The sequence below is a fragment of the Homarus americanus genome, unplaced genomic scaffold (assembly GCF_018991925.1).
Source record: "Homarus americanus isolate GMGI-L3 unplaced genomic scaffold, GMGI_Hamer_2.0 scaffold367, whole genome shotgun sequence".
Classification (NCBI taxonomy): domain Eukaryota; kingdom Metazoa; phylum Arthropoda; class Malacostraca; order Decapoda; family Nephropidae; genus Homarus; species Homarus americanus.
The window spans coordinates 2,786,954-2,806,603 of record NW_024743709.1 but is presented as its reverse complement, the minus strand read 5'-3'; the positions used below and the strand labels follow the sequence as shown (position 1 = coordinate 2,806,603).

The window sequence follows — 19,650 nt, the reverse complement described above, 5'->3', positions numbered from 1 at the left end:
GTTCCCAAGCGCTTTCGTGTAATTCACATCTTCAGGGGTGAGTACAGACTAGAGAGAGAAATACAAACCAAGGTGTATATATACAGAGGAGGGTGAGACCAGGTCCACAATGGTCAGGTATTAGATAATGACCCTACTAATCTTTAAATAGCACACAACGGTTGGTGGTCAGGTCAGATGGTCAGGTGACCCGGCCTTCTCACCTGGTTACAAATCTTCTTAATTACAAAATTGTCCAGCTTGTACATGCCGTTACTCAAATTCATGTTGAATGCTTCGGTATGTTTGATAAGACTAGATTCTATGATGTTCCTACGTGCTTTCTTTTTTCCTTGTGGTTATCAGCATATATATATATATATATATATATATATATATATATATATATATATATATATATATATATATATATATATATATATATATATATATATATATATATATATATATATATATATATATTCTGCATTTACCTGGTCAATTGAACCCCCAAACTCCACTTTTTCCGACACAATACATACCTTGTAGTAAAAATAACATCTTAATTTTATGATGGTATGCACACACAATTAATAATTAAGAGAAATATCAATAATATTAGGTTTTTTAACACTTACGTTAGTAGAAAAGCTGGGTCGACACACGTGGATGGTGGTTGGTTCCGAGGCAGAGGGCAGATTAGTTGCTATCTGGTGAATCACTTTCACTACTCGTAGAGGTTTGCAGGGCCTCGCAGACAAACCTCTCAAAGTCCATATCCTCACTGTCAATATCACTATCACTGACTTGGGCTGGCTGTGGTTGTGGTGGGTGTTGGGCGAGGAAGTCCTCAATACTACGTTAACGACTAGCATTGATGTTGTCGAGATAGATCTGGATATACGGCTCCATAACTTTCGTCAGATGGTTATTAGACGCTTCATACTGATGCTTGTCTGGATTGTTGTCAAGGATGAGCTTAAGTTTTTCCCCCAACTCTATGATTTCCCTCACATTATCATGGCTTGGTCCAGGTAATTCAATGTTTTTCTCTGGTGGTGGGGGTCCCGCGGAAGCCATTGTGAGTTGTGAGGGGAATAGCGGGCACAAGAGAGAACTGTACAGTGAACGCTCGTTTTACGCTGTCAATTGAACCCACGGCGGCCCGCGTAAAGCGAGAAATGCGTAAAGTGAACAACATCACATGTGGGATTAATTGAAATAGAGACCGGGCCGTCCCCCAAACTCCACTTTTTCCCGACACAATACGTACGTTTTAGTAAAAATAACATCTTAACTTTATGATGGTATGCACACACACATATAGAAGAACTATCAATAAGAGAATAATTACTGTAGGTTAGGTTAGAAAAAAACAAGGTTAGGTTTAACACTTACGTTAGTAGAAGAGATGGGTCGGCATACGGGAAAGGAGGCTGGTTCCGAGGCAGAGGGCAGGCTACTGGCCCTCAGGTGAGTCATCATCACTGTCATCCACACTTATCAGGGCCTCCCTGACAAATCCCTCAAAGTCACCATCACTGTCTCTGTCTCTATCACTGGCTTGGGCTAGCTGTGGTGGGTTGCGGGCAAAGAACTCGCTAATGCTTTGTTGACGGCTGATGTTGATGTTGTCGTAATACACCTTGATGTAGGGCTCCATAGTCTGCAACAGCTGGGTAGTGAAGACTTCATACCGGTTATCGTCAGGGTCGTCGGAAAGGAGGAGCTTAAGTTTCTCAACACACTCGATGGCACCCCTTACATTACTATGCGATAACTTGTGTTCTTCTTGGGATGACGCACCACCTGTCTCTTCACTGACGTCATCATCATCTAACATCTCGTCGGCAGTCACATCAGATCCCTTATCACCTCCATAATGTCGTCGTTGGTGGTCTCGCAGATGCCTGCAGCTGTAACACTCTGCGCAGCTTCTCTGGCAAGGTCCACTGTTACTGCAACAGTCTGAACCTCACCAGTCACAGATTGACTCTGCCTCCCACCTGGAATACCTTGCAACACATGTCTCCATGCCTGACGAACTGTTGCTACAGACAGCTGATCCCATGCCTCCACCAAGAAGTCCACAGCTTTCTTGACGTTGAATTTTCTCCAAAAATGTTTCACAAGTACTTCTTTCTCTGCCAACTGTTGTTCCTCGTCCTCTTCGCTCTTGCTATCGGTGTCACCCAGGTTACGCAACTCATCCTTGGTGTTGGTATAGTCGTTCAGGAGCTTAAACCTCTTTGCAGAGAATGCAGCTTTCACATTACAGATCAATTCTTGGTCCATGGGCTGTATTAATGATGTAGTGTTGGGAGGAAGGAAGACCACTTTTACGTTGGGGTGACGATCCAACAGTAGGGGCTAGCGTCTTGGTGCGTTGTCAAGCAGCAACAAAATCTTGAATGGAATATTCTGTTGCTCACAGAATTTCTTCACGTCAGGAACGAAACAGTCATCAAACCAGGAGAGGGACAGAGTAGAGAACATCCACACCTTACGTGCGGTCAGCCAGTGGACATTTAGCTTGGTCATGCTCTTGTAGGCGTGCGGCTTGCGTGCTGTGTGGATCACCGATAACTTGAGCTTACAGGTACCGGAGGCATTGGTGGTAAACAGGACGGTGATGCGCTCCTTCTGCAACTTCCGGCCCCGACACTTGCTCGCATTCTTCACAACGAAGGTCTTGGAAGTAGCTTTTTCCAAAAAAGACCAGATTCGTCCATGTTAAACACCTGGTCGTCGGTGTTCTGTCCTTCCTCCATAATCTCTCGTAAAAACGGAGGAAAATCACTAGCCGCAACACAGTCAGCACTGGCTTCTTCACCACCAATGTTAATGGTGGTGATCTTGTTCCTCTTTTTATACCTCTGCAACCACCCAGAGGAAGCATTGAAGGGTTTGGGCTCTGCAATTCCCATCTTACGTGACACTGCAGCATACAGTTCACGTGCGTACTCCTTAACTGAGCGCGTGTCCACCGCCATGTTTCGTCGCGCCTGACGAATCAAGTAGCTCACAAGTAATTTCTCCGTCTTGAGAAGCACCTGGTTGTGGCAATACTTGATCATAGAAGCACCTTTAGACTTTGTGATGTTCATGTGCTCCTTTATCTTGGCTGCATTCTTCTTAATTGTCCTGATCGTAGACTCGTTAACACCATGCTGGCGCACGAGATCAACCTGTCTTGTTCCTTTCTCCAATTCTTGGATGATCTTGTATTTAATTTCGTAGCTTGGGGAACGTCGTATCTTCTTTGGCTTAGGGCGGTTGGGTCCAGGTAATGCAAGGTTTCTTTGTGGTGGTGGTGGTGGTGGTCCGGTGGAAGCCATTCTTATGGAACAATAGATACCGATATACACGGTGTAGCCAGAAGGGGTGTAACTTGCTCCGGTAGGTCAAGGGGTTTGAACGCTCCCGCGGTGGGGCGCGTCATATTACATTAAACCAATCACAGCTAGCGGGGAAGGGAGGTAAGGATGCTTGGCCCAATCACAGTCCGATACGTCATATGATGTCACCAATAACGCAACAAAGACATACACTGCGCAACCTAGTCACGCCGCTTACCCAACAGGGCGGGATGGCGGGAGGTTTAAATCCAAAAATGGCGCGGCGCGAGACGACCGCCAGCCGCTACGCGTAAAAGAGTTCATGCACCGCGTAAACTGAGCATTCCGTGTTCGGCAGGGTACCGCGTAAACGCGGAAACGTGTAAAGCGGGGTAATACTGTATACGCGGACTGAGAACAATGAGACTTCTACCCTCTGGTGGCAGGGCATGTCAGGTTACATTAGACCAATCACAGCTAGTGGCGGAGGGAATGCGTGGGTGGTAAGGATGCGTGGCTCAATCACAGTCCGATACGTCATATGACGTCAGCGATAATGTAAGAGCGGCCTAATGCACACCACTCACCGCGCCGCTTCCCCCGTATGATCAAGAATGGACCGCATGGGTAAAAAATGGCGCGGCGGTCTGGACCTCTCCAGCCGCTCGCCGCGTAAATGACCAAATTTACCGCGTAATTAAAGCATTTTCATTCTGGGAAGGCACCGCGTAAATGACCAAACGCGTAATCAAAAGCCGCGTAAATTTAGACTATAATATATATATAACAGTGACCCCTCGTTTAACGAACACCTCGGTTAACGTAATTTCGATTAACGAACTGCCTTCCATAAGGATCTTCAATTCGGTTAACGAAAAAAAATTCGTTAACGAACTTCTTACGAACCGACCTCAACATGTTTTCGCTTGCACTGACCGGGCAACCAGCTTTAGTATCAGTCCGCCAATACATTAATCGGTTCTAGGGCTTAAATTCCTTACTATTTTTGTAAATATCAAGAAGTTTATACTATTCAATAATTTTAAAAGTTTAATATTCAATTTTTTAGTCATTTTAACAATTATTGAACAAAATTGAAGGTAAAGTGACTAGTTTAATGCGCGGCATCCAGCCTCTTAACACAGCAAACAGGCGTCAGTCTCTCTCTGTTTTCACTGGAGGTAACATCTTGCTTGAGACTCTCTTCAACTAAACGCTTTTTTCTGTGTTTCCAAGCAAATTATTGGTCATTTTGAAATATATTTTATATATTGACAATATATAATGCAGTGCAGCGTTGATTTAAAGAAAATAATCTTGAATTAAACCAGAGAGCTAAAATTTTATGGGTGAAATGGCACCATGGGGTGACTTCTCTTCCACCCCAATCCCTTCTCTTCTTCCTTCTCCTCCACCCCCATTCTAAATCCCATCATCATCATATCATCCAGGAGCCTTCTACACACACCTCAAAGTAAGTGAACTTTCTACCATTTTTGTTGAATTTAGGAAATTTTCGGTGAGCTGGAACCAATTACCCAAAAACCCATTGAAACAATGGTTTCGGTTAACGAGTTTCGGTTAACGAATCGACCTTCTGGAACGGATTGAGTTCGTTAACCGAGGGGCCACTGTATATATATATATATATATATATATATATATATATATATATATATATATATATATATATATATATATATATATACATACAGTAAAAGTCCAAAAATCCGGACCACCCGAGAATCCGGACTTTTGGAAAACTAATTATTATTATTATTATTTTTATTTTTATTTTTTATTTTTTAGCGGGCTTTTGTGTGTATGTGCGCATGCGTGAGCACCACAGCTGCACAGCGACAACAAGCGACCACGTGGTCTCCACTTTAAAACGAGCAATCAAACTGTGACAACATACCGTATATACTCATCTATAACCCCCCCTCATTTATCTGTCGACCCTGATTTTTTGACCAAGAAATCGTTAATTTATGATATTCCTCGTTTATAGTTCGACCCACGTTTTTGAGGGTAAGCGAACAACAAAACCTTCAGTAAAAACGCTCTACGTCCTATAAACTGAAACACGAGTGCCGAAGGCAAATTGTTTACCATTTATTATTACGACACTTTACACTGAAACGCGTGTAGTTTCAAAAAAAATATTGTAGATTTCCATTCAAGTATTTATTCAAGTCAATTAGGAGGGAATATTATTGTAATACAACAGTTGTTTAACTAAACCATTCGAAAAGCGATTACGGTAACATCTTTTGAACGAAAGAAAGCGAAAGTCATTGTTTTCGTCACAATTTTATCCCACTTTCCACTTTAATACGTACGTAATTTCAGCAAAAATATTACATTTTCGTGAATGTATTATATCAAGCACAGTATGAATAGAATATCATTGAAATATAACAGAATTTTAACTGAAAACTATTAAAAAAACGAATAACATCTCAAGAACATCGGAAGCTTAGGTAAAGTCTTTTGTTTCCGTCATGTATTTTATCCTATTTTACATTGAAATACATCACGTTTCAGCAAAACTACTATTTATTTCCGAGAATATATTCATTCGGGCGCAGTTTAGGTAAAATATACGTGTGATGTAATAGTTTTTTAACTGAAAATGATACGAAAAACACGTACCCTCTAGCCCTGTTCAAGGAGAGACTGGGAGAAGCAGTTTGGTGCTGCAAACGATGACAAAGAAAATGATTTTGATGGCTTTTAATGAAAATATTCAGAAATACGGTATCGTAGTATTTATTCAAGTCAATTAGGATAGAATATTATTGTAATACAGTACAACAGTTTTTTAACTAAACCATTCGAAAAGCGATTACGGTAACATCTTTTGAACGAAAGAAAGCGAAAGTCATTGTTTTCGTCACGATTTGATCCCACTTTCCACTGTAATACGTACGTCATTTTAGCAAAAATATTACATTTCCGTGAATGCATTATATCAAGCACAGTATGAATAGAATACCATTGTAATATAACAATATTTTGAGTCCTACTCTTTCCATTTACAGATTACTGTACAAGCCCATAATAATGGCTCCTAAAGTAGATAAACTTCGTTGTGTGAAGAGAAAGAAGAACACGTTGAAATTGAGTGACAAACTTGAAATAATTAAGAAACTAGTACAGTACGTGGTGTGAGCAATACTGTTCTAATGGAAACATACGACATTGGAAAGTCTACAATTTATGATATATAAAAGGCAAAGAATAAAATTTAGAATTCACAGCTTTTTCATTAAAACTGCTCGTTTTGATAAATGAAGCATGCTATATTTGCTAATGAATAAACTATCAAAATGTACCTGTTCATTTCTTCTTTATTCTTCATTAAATTTGAATTTTAAAAGTACTGCCTGAGAATCCGGAAAATCCGAAAATCCGGACCGACCCAATCCCCAAGCAGTCCGGATTTTTGGACTTCTACTGTATTTCAATTAATCCCATATGTTATGTTGTTCACTTTACGCGTTTCTCACTTTCCGCAGTACCCTGTGGGTTGTATTAACCGCGTAAAGTGAGGGTTGACTGTATATATATATATATGTGTATATATATATATATATATATATATATATATATATATATATATATATATATATATATATATATATATATATATATATACACACAGTTGTACCCCACTTAACGCGGTCAATTGAACCCAGAGGGTCCCGCGTTAAGTGAAATCCGCGTTAAGTGAACAACAGAACAAATGGGATTAATTCCAATAGAAACCGGCCCGACCCCCAACTCCACTTTTTGAAGGGACATACCTATGTTGTAGTAAAAATAACATCTTAATTTTATGATGGTACATGCACACAATTAATACTTAAGAGAAATAGAGAAATACAGTCGCCAAGTTAATGTCCATTCAAATAATGGACTCAGCTCCCTCCCCCTCTCACAATACACTGCCGGCTCTTCCCTCTCAGAGAAATTTTTGGGGGAAAACCACTAAATTTTAATAAATAATACCTCAAACTAAAGTTAGGATAATACAATTGACATTGCTGGATTCCTTGTAAGACCAGGAATATTATGAATATAAATGTCATATATTTTGCACAAAAGATAACATAGTTACCTAGAGAAAAATTTTTATCTAAAATTTGTATGTTTAATGCAAAATATATGATGTTTATATTCAAAATGATCACCAAATTATAAGAATTCCAGCAATGTAAATTATATTCTGACCGGGTAATTTGTATGAATTTTATGAGCTAAAACAAATATCTTCAGTTAATAAAAAAAAAATAATCTTCACGACACTATCTGTCAATCAAAGTACCCCACCTTGCCTCCCCCCCTCTTCCAACCGCGCGGTCAGTCCCAACCCTCCCCCCCACCCCCCACCAATCCTCCCTTCCAGAGTTTTTAACATTTAGTATTAAATAATACCTCAAACTAAAGTTAGGATAATACAATTGACATTGCTGGATTCCTTGTAAGACCAGGAATATTTTGAATATAAATGTCATATATTTTGCACAAAAGATAACATAGTTACTCTGAGAAAATTTTTTATCTAAAATTTGTATGTCTAATGCAAAATATATGTTTATATTCAAAATGATCACCAAATTATAAGAATTCCAGCAATGTAAATTATATTCTGGCCGGGTAATTTGTATGAATTTTATGAGCTAAAACAGGCAGTCAGGCAGGGTGGCGGGTGGGGCAAATCTAAAAATAGCGTCTCGAGCCGGACACTCACCGCGTATATGTGGAAAAAATCCGTGTTAAGTGAAAGTTCAGCTCTGGCGAGGCACCGCGTATATGATAAAACGCGTTAAGTGAAACCGCGTTAGGCGGGGTAATACTGTACGGTATAACAGTTCTCGTTGATCTACAAAAAATACCGGTAATAAAAACCTTTTTGATATTTCACACTTAATATAATACCCGGTAATCTACTTCAACCTCCTATTGTTTACAACGACGCATGACGCACCACCAGCTGTTGAGTATCAGCTAGACGGCACAAGTGTTTTTCGAATCGTTTTCAGTTAAAAAACTGTTACATCACACGTATATTTTCCCTTAACTGTGCCTGAATGAATATATTTTCAGAAATAAATAGTAGTTTTGCTGAAACGTGATGTATTTTAATGTAAAATAGGATAAAATACATGACGAAAACAAAAGATTTTACCTAACCTTCCGATGTTCAAGATATGTTACTCGTTTTTTTAATAGTTTTTGGTTAAAATACTGTTATATTACAATGGTATTCTATTCATACTGTGCTTGATATAATGCATTCACGGAAATGTAATATTTTTACTGAAATGACATACGTATTACAGTGGAAAGTGGGATAAAATCGTGACGAAAACAATGACTTTCGCTTTCTTTCGTTCAAAAGATGTTACCGTAATCGCTTTTCGATTGGTTTTCAGTTAAAAAACTGTTGTATTACAATAATATTCTATCCTAATTGACTTGAATAAATACTACGATACCATATTTCTGAATATTTTCATTAAAATCCATCCAAATCATTTTCCTTGTCATCGTCTGCAGCACCAAACAGCTTCTCCCAGTCCTCTCTTTGAACAGGGCTAGAGGGTACGTGTTTTTCGAATCGTTTTCAGTTAAAAAACTGTTACATCACACGTATATTTTACCTAAACTGCGCCTGAATGAATATATTCTCGGAAATAAATAGTAGTTTTGCTGAAACATGATGTATTTTAATGTAAAATAGGATAAAATACATGACAAAAACAAAAGATTTTACCTAACCTTCCGATGTTCAAGATATGTTACTGGTTTTTTTAATAGTTTTTGGTTAAAATACTGTTATATTACAATGGTATTCTATTCATGCTGTGCTTGATATAATGCATTCACGGAAATGTAATATTTTTGCTGAAATGACGTACGTATTACAGTGGAAAGTGGGATAAAATCATGATGAAAACAATGACTAAAATATAATGCAATATTAACCCCTAAATCGGTTAATTTGGACAATTGGCTAAAACGGACACCCTTCCCCCCCCTATTAGTCCGAATTAACATGGGTCGACTGTATTGGTCTTAATTGAAAAGCTATTTAGGTATAATTAGGTGACAAGCTAAATGCAGATGTAAAAATTTATTTACCAGTATTTTAAAATTTGGGTTAAATTTCTGATTCTATATGTAATTTATACTACAGGTACTGTATTTGACTGTACATTATGATGCGTCAAATGACAACTAGCTATTGGTGTAAAAACACTTCATCTCTCTGGTTCTGTTTTGATATGAATATTTGTTAAGCATTTTTATTATGCTATAAGTAGTTTCATTCTGTTCTTTCAGTTTAAATACCCACAGTTCTGTATTCAACTTTTTAAACTAGAAAATTTTTCTTTTTAACTTCTGTACATCATTGCACGCTATGATGGACCACTTTCCCCACTCTGACTTCTGAGTAGATTTTGCTGCTGGTAAATAAAATAATTGTTAAAGTGTAAATATCCTTGAATAAGACCTGTGTACACTTAAGATTTTCTCAAATAAGTCTAAGATAGCAGTCAGTTTTTAAATTGTTATTGCACCTTTTGTTATTGTAATAATTTCACCTCATCTCATAACTAAATACATTATTGAAGTTCATAGTATTGAAAACAGTTAACGTTTATTACTGGTATAATCTGATAACCAAAACTTTATTTTAAAGTACAGGTATAAAATCAATTTTATCTCTGACATCTTCATTTTCATCTCTTTTATTGCAGTATTAAACAAAATGTTGTTTCCACAGTGCCATGAAAAAGTTCCAGTCCCTTGATCGTACTGCTCGCTCAGACCAGTCAGACACTACTCTTGCTACCATTCACCAGAACACCATCACTGGTGCTGCTATATATTCTGGTGACAAGTCTGGCTGTAGTGCCATTTCAACATGTGGAGCTGACTCACAGCTGGTTATATGGAACTTTAAGGTTGGTATGAAACATTTGTAAATCGACTTATACTGTTCAGTACAGTATATGCTGCTTATTGTTACATGGCCATGGCCAATGTGACAATAAGCATCATCAAGCATAAGTTACAGTACAGTCATCCCTTGGTTATCACGCCTAATTGGGACCACGCCGAGTGCGTGATAACGAAAAACGCGATAACGAAAGTACAGAACCTATGGGATTTATTCTAATTGGTTCCAGGCACCCAAACCCAACTTTCCCATTTTACGACCATTTAGACCTTCTAAATATACAGTATATATAATGTTATGGTAAATATTAGAAACACATATAGGCATGGCTAGGTTTATTACAAAGTGATGAAAAGGGTATGCTCAATACTGTAGTCCACAAAACATGTAGCTATGCTTTTTTTTATTTGGTCCCCCATCATAGGAGTCCATTTTCTCTCACTTCAGGATGCCTGAGTCCTCTGTTTTCTCTCAATCTTAGAGTGCACCCGAGACTTCGTTATTCCTTAGTATTGACACAGAATTTGATATTGCAACTGGGATTGCAATTGTTGATGCAACTTGGATATGCCTGATTACAGTGGAATATTCAAGATGCATTGTGAGTGATGTTTAAAGCTTCAACTGTCTTTATGGTTGGTAAAACTTATCAAGTCTGTCAGTCTGAGTGGCATAAAATAATAATAATAATAATAATTAACGGTTTATTGAAAAAGTTCTGCAGCCCGAAGGCTGAAAATATACATTGGACATAAATGACTTATTACATACATTGGTGGTTTAACAAAAGCCTTCATTAGAGAAAGGTGAAGGAACATACAGTGAACATACAGATTATTGTAGGTGTTGAACAGCAAACACATAGTGTAGTAACTCCCTCCCAGATGGTGTTAGGAGGGACCTCACGTGGTGTAGTAGTTCCCTCACAGATGGTGTTATGAGGGGCCTCACGTGGTGTAGTAATTCCCTCACAGATGGTGTTATGCGGGGCCTCACGTGGTGTAGTAATTCCCTCACAGATGGTGTTATGAGGGGCCTCACATGGTGCAGTAATTCCCTCACAGATGGTGTTATGAGGGGCCTCACGTGGTGTGGTAATTCCCTCACAGATGGCGGGGCCTCACGTGGTAGTAATTCCCACAGATGGTGTTATGAGGGACCTGACGTGTGTAGTACCCTCACAGATGGTGTTATGAGGGCCTCACGTGGTGTAGTAATTCCCTCACAGATGGTGTTATGCGGGGCCTCACGTGGTGTAGTAACTCCTTCACATATGGTGTTATGAGGGGCCTCACGTGGTGTAGTAGTTCCCTCACAGATGGTGTTATGAGGGGCCTCACGTGGTGTAGTAATTCCCTCATAGATGGTGTTATGCGGGGCCTCACGTGGTGTAGTAATTCCCTCACAGACGGTGTTATGAGGGGCCTCACGTGGTAGTAATTCCCTCATAGATGGTGTTATGAGGGGCTCACGCAGTAGTAATTCTTATAGATGGTGTTATAGGGCCTCACGTGGTGTAGTATTACCCTCTCAGACTGGTGTAGTATGAGGTGTTATGCGGGGCCTCACGTGGTGTAGTAATTCCCTCACAGATGGTGTTATGCGGGGCCTCACGTGGTGTAGTAATTCCCTCACAGATGGTGTTATGAGGGGCCTCACGTGGTAGTAGATGGTGTTATGCGGGGCCTCACGTGGTGTAGTAATTCCCTTCACAGATGGTGTTATGAGGGGCCTCACGTGGTGTAGTAATTCCCTCACAGATGGTGTTATGCGGGGCCTCACGTGGTGTAGTAATTCCCTCACAGATGGTGTTATGCGGGGCCTCACGTGGTGTAGTAATTCCCTCACAGACGGTGTTATGAGGGGCCTCACGTGGTGTAGTAATTCCCTCACAGATGGTGTTATGAGGGGCCTCACGTGGTGTAGTAATTCCCTCATAGATGGTGTTATGCGGGGCCTCACGTGGTGTAGTAATTCCCTCACAGACGGTGTTATATGAGTGAGGTGTGGTCCCAGGCCTTCCTATCGTAGACGGACGTATATGCGATCGGACATTGTTCGGTGGACGTTAACCGGCGCATGACTGTGTGTGTATATATATATATTTTTTTTTTAATATACCAAATTAAACTTTATGAGCATCACTTACAATGTGATGGTCCTGATTAGACCCTATTCCTATTATTTCTTATCGGGAATTAATTCCCCTTTACAAGTGGTTTCATTATCAGTGGCTTTTTTCTGGTCCCTATTAACCAGTTATAATGAGGCCCCCCTGTATTTATTTTGATAAAAGTACTTCAAAATATTGGTAACCAAATCCTAAGTAATCACTAATGATCTGATCTGATGGTTGTTATAATGTCAACACAAGACAGGGGTCTTTGGTTTGTGGATCTTATCTTTTAATAACTCTCACATCCAGTTTTAACAGATGACATATAAGTATTTTTGTAGATATGGAAAGCTGTTACAGTTAGTACTGTACTAATAATATCTATCTATCTTTGCAGTCGTTGGAGCAGTCTGTAGCAGATCTCCGTTTGAGTTAAGTTGAATCTTTCATGTGCCATACTTAAGATGACATTCATCAATCTTTTTTGTATGTGTGGTTAGAATATTTGTGATACAGAGCAGGAACAATGGTACACAAAGTTTAATGGCTGAATGTTAGCACTTTGTAATAAACCTCCTCATTCACTGTGTTGAGTTTTCTTAAAAAAAATTCAATATTGCTTTTACAGCTCACTGTTGAACAGTTATTCATGGTTATATTTGTTTTGTTGACAGTATAATATTAATTATTCTGATAAACTTCCTCTGGAGAGCTGGTTATGTGTGATTACCAGTGATTGAATTAATTATATAAAATGATTATTATTGCTAAGATTAGCTACAAAGTTTATCGAGGCATTCCAAAACAATAAAATACAAAAAAAAAGAGGAAAGACTGTTTAATTTCGCATGAAACCCTGTCCATTTAATTATGATATTTATACATTTTAAATGTTTGACTACATATAGCACAGTTGTTGACTGTTATTCGATGTGGTTAGGGACATAGAAAAGCCATCATGAGGTGATCAATAATATTTTGATCTTAATAACTTATGGGGAAAAATAGGTCTTATTTCTGAAATCTATGTGGTAGGTGTCATAGGTAATGGGGGTTCACTACAGTACAGTTTATATAGTACTGTACAAATCTGCATTGTTAGCACTTATAGCACTAACTTTACCAGCAAATGCCTGGGAGTTGTTTAAGGAGCAGTGCAAGAGGGAAGGACGCCAGAGTTACCACTCAAAGCAGTCATATTTCAACTCATAATTTTGGATAGACATACAATTATTTTTATTCTTTATATATGCACACAGAATGAGGAACAAAGATAATCATAATAAGGTCACAAGAATTATAACACAGAGCAAGGGGACAGGGGAGAGTGGAGTGGAAGTAGAACCTCCTACACACCCTGCAAGGGTCGCACATGTCTTGCCATTTTGAGATTGCAGCATCATATATCGGAATATTGCAAGTTATGTAAAAAATAATTTACAATTGAATATTTTACTGCCATTCCAAGTTATAATGAATTACGATTTATCAAATTCCGAGTTCTCAAGGGTTTACCATACATCCCTTTGAATGAATAAATAATATCTAAACTCAAATAGCTAATTTATAAATAAAGATATAAAAACAATAGTTATTCGAAATAAAGATTTACTTTCATTTACCTTACATGACTGTGGTTGAGATGATATGTACAGGAAAGCCTTGAATTACGACAATTAAATTTATGATGAATCATATTTAAAACCTTGGATAATTGAGGACCAGTTTCAATTTACATTGTTATTTTATTTGTATTTATGAAAAAAAATATATATAATACAATTACATTTTCACATAAATAATAACTAATGAATTGTATTTTACAGAAGAAAAAAATTGCACACAGATCTTGCCGGACTGGTGACGTCAATAACATAAACAGTCGCTGCTTGGCGGGCTTTTTGTTTCCAGATCAAGATAAAATATTTCTCAGGTATTTTACTATATTTTTTCAGCCTTTTTCAACATGTGCAAGTAATGGAAGTGCTGGTCCAAAGGCTAAGAGAACAAACCTAACAATTTAGGCACTTTGTTGTCATCTGAGTAAAAACTCACACAATTAGCGAGTAGAATTTTTGTTTTACACTCATAAACATTAATTAAAACATATATGTACAGTAATACCCCGATTTATGCGTTTCCACATTTACGCAGTACCCCACCAGAACTGGAATTCCCACTTTACGCGGTGCATCTACTCATATACGCGGAGAGCGGCTGGCGGTCCTGCCGTGCCGCCATTTTTGGATTCAAACCTCCCACCATGTTGGGCACGTGGCATGAGTAGGTTGCGCAGTGGATGCCTCTGTTGCGTTATCGCTGACGTCATATGACGTATCGGACTGTGATTGGGCCACGCATCCTTACCTCCCTCAGCCGCTAGCTGTGATTGGTTTAATGTAATATGATGTGCCTTACCGCTGGCGGGTAGAAGGCGCTTGACCTAGCCGCGTCAGTTACATCCCTCCCGGCCACACCGTGTATACCGGTATCTATTGTTCCGTAAGAATGGCTGCTGCCGGACCACCACCACCACCACAGAAAAACTTTGCATTACCTGGACCCAGCCGCCCTAAGCCAAAGAAGATACGACGTGCCCTAAGCTACGATGTGAAGTACAAGATTATTCAAGAGTTGGAGAAAGGAAGAAGACAAGTTGATTTGGGGCGCCAGCATGGTGTGAACGAATCTACGATCCGGACGATAAAGAAGGATGCAGCCAAGATAAAAGATCACATGAACTTCACAAAGTCTGCAGGTGCTTCAATGATCAAGTATTGCCAGAACAAGGTGCTTCTCAAGACAGAAAATTTACTTGTGTGTTACTTGATTCGTCAGGCAAGATGGAACATGGTGGTCGACACGCGGTCAGTTCAGGAGTACGCACGTGAACTGTACGCACCAGTGTCACGTAAGATGTGAATTGCAGAGCCCAAACCCTTCAATGCTTCCTCTGGGTGGCTGCACAGGTTTAAGAAGAGGAACAAGATGACCAACATTAACATTGGTGGTGAAGAAGCGAGTGCTGACCGTGTTGCGGCTAGGGATTTCCTCCGTTCTTACGTGAGATTATGGAGAAAGGACAGTACACCGATGACCAAGTGTTCAACATGGACGAATCCGGTCTGTTTTGGAAAAAGCTACCTTCCAAGACCTTCGTTGTCCAGTCTGCCAGCAAGTGTCGGAGCCGGAAGTTGCAGAAGGAGCGCATCACCGTCCTCTTTACCACCAATGCCTCCAGTTCCTGTAACCTGCTATCGGTGATCCACACAGCCCGCAAGCCGCGACGCCTACAAGAACATGGACATAACCAAGCTAAATGTCCACTTTGGCTGACCGCAGACGAAGGCGTGGATGTTCTCTGCTCTGTCCTCTCCTGGTTTGATGACTGCCTTGCCCCGACGCGGAAGAAATTCAGGAACAACAGAATGTTCCATTCAAGATTTTGTTGTTGCTTGACAACACACCAGGACACTCGCCCCCATTGCTGGATCGTCACCCCAACGTAAAAGTGGTCTTCTCCTTCCCAATTACGCTAAATAATCCAAGCTTCCATGGACCAAGAATTAATCTGCAATGTGAAAGCTGCATACTCTGCAAAGAAGTTTAAGCTCCTGAACGGATGAGTTGCGTAAACCTGGGTGACACCGATATAAGAGCTACCAGAATCCAGGAACAACAAGTTGGCAGAGCAAGAAGTTCTCAAACACTTTTGGGAGGAAATTTAATGTCAAAAAAGCTGTGGCTTTGGAGGAGGCATGGCTGTCTGTAGCAACGGTTCGTCACCAGCGGAGACAAAGCTGTAAAGGTATCCCAGGTGGAGGCAGAGCCGAACCCAGACTGGTGAGGTTCAGACTGTTGCAGTAGCAGTGGATTACAGAGAAGCGCAGGCAGCTGCAGGTTTCTCCCGAGATTCACCAACGAAGACATCCTGGAGGTGATCAGGGATCCTGAGGTGACTCAAGGACGAGATGTTAGAAGACTTATCACGCCAGTGAAGAGGCAGGTGGTGCGCCATCCCGAGAAGAACACAAGTTAATCCATGGTAATATTAGGGGGTGCCATCGAGTGTGTTAAGAAACTGAAGCTCCTCCTTTCCGACGACCCTAACGATAATCGGTATGAAGTCTTCACTACCCAGCTGTTGCAGACTATGGAGCCGTGACATCAAGGTGTACCTCAACAACATCAACACTAGCCGGCCAACAAAGCATTAGTTGGTTCTTCACCAAGAACTCCACCACAGCCAGCCCAAGCCAGTGATAGTGACAGAGATGACAATGATGGGTGATTTTGAGGATTTGTCTGGGGAGGAAATTGACAAATGTGGAGGACAGTGATGGTGACTCACCTGTGGCCAGTAGTCTGCCTCCACCTCGAACCAGCCGCCTATTCCCTGCACGCTAACCCATCTCTTCTACTAACGTAAGTATAAACCAAACCTTGATTTTTTCCTAACATAACCTAACCTTACCTAGGTAAGGTGCTAAACCCTGATTTTTAAAACATAACTTAACTCATATACGTGTTAACCTGATTTTTTCTACCTAACCTAACCTGGACGTAAGTGTTAAACTCTTGATTTTTCTTTACCTGGTGCAGCATATTATTCTCTTATTGATATTTCTCTTCTTCTATATTATATGTGTGTTATACCATCATAAAGTTAAGATGTTATTTTTACTACAACGTACGTATTGTGTCAGGAAAAAGTGGAGTTTGGGGGTCGGCCCAGTCTATTTCAATTAATCCCATATGTTCTGTTGTTCCATTTACGCGTTTCCGTTTTCGCGGGCCTCCATGGGTTCAATTGACCGCGTAAATCGGGGTATTACTGTACAGTAATAAGTGTTGCTTTCATATTTTTATGTAGAAAAATTACATTATGTTTGCACTTGAGTATGTACTACCCTGTACTGTATGTACAAACTATGACCTTCTGGCATCCATGTCACACATTTTTCTTTACCACCAGTGGTTACTTCTATTGTTCTGTTTACATTAAATAACATTAATTTTACTACAGCAACAGCCAGGGTCTTATCTTCTTCAGTTTCAGATGGAGAAAAATCATTGTAAGTGTAAATACTGAAAACAACAATGGCATCCTGTCTCCTCTTGTGTTTAATTGACTATGTATTATTAGTGAATTGGATTGTTCATTTTGCATACATAAACATTACAAGGGGTCCCCGATTCGAACGTCCGACATACAAACACCCGCCGATATGAACGAGGTCCCATAAGGTAAATTATTTTAAGAATCCGACTTAGGTACAAATGGTTAATAGTATTAACGTCAGAACTAGTTTGTGTGGCATAGCAGCAGGTAGGAAGTAAAGTGTCACCCAGCCACGTACCTTGAGGGAGCGTCAGTACGCCTTATCCTCACCTCAGTAGCATGTACGGGACAATTTTTTTAAACAATTTATTAAAGAACCTACTCGAGGTGACAGTATATTAGACCTAGTATTAACAAATAAAGAAAATATTATCAGAACCCACTTGAGGTGACAATATATTAGACCTAGTATTAACAAATAAAGAAAATATTATCAGAGATATCACAGTAGGGGAAGAACTAGGTAACAGTGATCACAGAGAATCAGGTTGACCCTGAATTGGGAAACGAGAAACAATGACAATATGGTAAGAGTCCCAAACTTTCGATTGGTGGATTATCAGGGGTTAAGAAGGTACCTAGGTGAGGTCACCTGGGAACAGCCAGGTCAGTCTCCGGTAGGAAGGGGTGAGGTCACATGTGACACCACAATTCATCATGACTATAATATATTCACTCGTATACTACGTAAAACACAAGAACAAACTATACCATACAGAAAAATTAGGTCAAATAAGATTGAGCTAAGGTGGATGACCAGAAAACTTAAACATGACATAGGAATAAAGAAAGGAATTTATAAGAAATTAAAGGGAGGGGAGGAGCAGCTCAGAAATAGGTATAATAAACTATCGAAATGTTAAGAAAAATGTAAGGAAGGCAAAGAGAGACTATGAAGTCAGGATAGCAAGAGAATCCAAGGCGAATCCCAAGCAATATTTTCAGGTATATAGAACAAAGGTCAAGGACAAAGTTGGGCCTTTAAAGTCAGGAGGGAGGAAGTGATCGATGACAGTGAAGAAATAAGCAAAGCATTGAACAGCTACTTTTTATCAGTTTTCACAGAAGAAATTCATGAGGAAATTCCAGAGGTGGAACTGATATTTAGGGGAAATGAAGAAGAGAAATTAAAGAATATCACTATCAGAAAAGAGGATGTTCTTAAGAGGATAAATAAATTAAAGAAGACAAAATCCCCAGGGCGGATGAAATTTCTCCGAGTCTTGAAAGAGTGTAGGGAAAGATTAGCGGACCCCTTGTAGAATTGTTTTACAAAATCATTAGAACCACGGGGAGTTGTGCCAGACTTGTAAAAACAAGCAAATGTAGTACCTATATTCAAAGGACAGAGTATCAGCGTCAAATTACCAGCGATCAGTTTGACGTCAGTAGTGGGGAAATTTCTTGAATCAATTATAGCAAATAGCATCGATCGCATTTAGAAAAGCAAATTAATCTACGACTCTCAACATGGTTTACAAAGGGAAAATCTTGTTTAACAAATGAGCTGACGCTTTTGAGAAAGTCTTCGAGGTAGTAAATAACGGCAAAATACGATGTTATTTACTTAGACTTTAGCAAAGCATTTGACAGAGGACTGCATCAGAGGCTTCTGAGAAAAGTTAAGGCTCATGGTATCGAGGGGAAAGTTTTAAATTGGATAAAATCATGGCTCACCGAAAGAACACAAGAGGGTCAGCGTAGATGGCATTAAATCTGAGTGGGGCTGTGTAACCAGTGGGGTTCCCCAGGGGTTAGTACTTGGCCCACTCTTGTTCATAATCTACATGAACGATCTAGACATTGGGATCAGCAGTGACATAAGCAAGTTTGCGTATGACACCAAAATAGGAGGCAGATTAATTCAGGGCAGGATGCAAATGCACTACAGGAGGATTTAAATAAGCTGCAGTGTAACGGGGGGGATAAACAAACAAGCCGCCACCAATGTAATGGCTGCGGTTCTCTCTACTCATACTCTGCCTTATCTTTTACTCTTACTTCTCTTGTCTTAGTTCTTTAAGTCAATAGTTCTTTCTACTTACTTCAATGGTTACTGCATAACCTTAGTTCTTTTTGGTAGCATGTCGAGGGTCTAAGGCACATGGGTATTGTAATTCTG

General features: G+C 39.7%; 2 protein-coding genes across 6 annotated transcripts in view; one reads left to right on the top strand and one right to left on the bottom strand.

Annotated features, from left to right (window-relative positions):
* The window catches only part of LOC121877336 (actin-related protein 2/3 complex subunit 1A-B-like), a 48,086-nt gene extending 34,848 nt beyond the window's left edge, over positions 1 to 13,238 (top strand). For all 5 annotated transcript variants that reach the window (XM_042383042.1, XM_042383043.1, XM_042383045.1 and 2 more), the window contains 2 exons: positions 10,114 to 10,294; positions 12,804 to 13,238. In XM_042383042.1, the coding sequence (XP_042238976.1) occupies positions 10,114 to 10,294; positions 12,804 to 12,842 (220 nt within the window). In that variant the 3' untranslated portion in view covers positions 12,843 to 13,238. The remainder of the gene's footprint in view (positions 1 to 10,113; positions 10,295 to 12,803) is intronic.
* The window catches only part of LOC121877334 (programmed cell death protein 7-like), a 59,196-nt gene that overhangs the window by 5,275 nt on the left and 34,271 nt on the right, over positions 1 to 19,650 (bottom strand). The gene's annotated exons all lie outside the window — the stretch shown is intronic.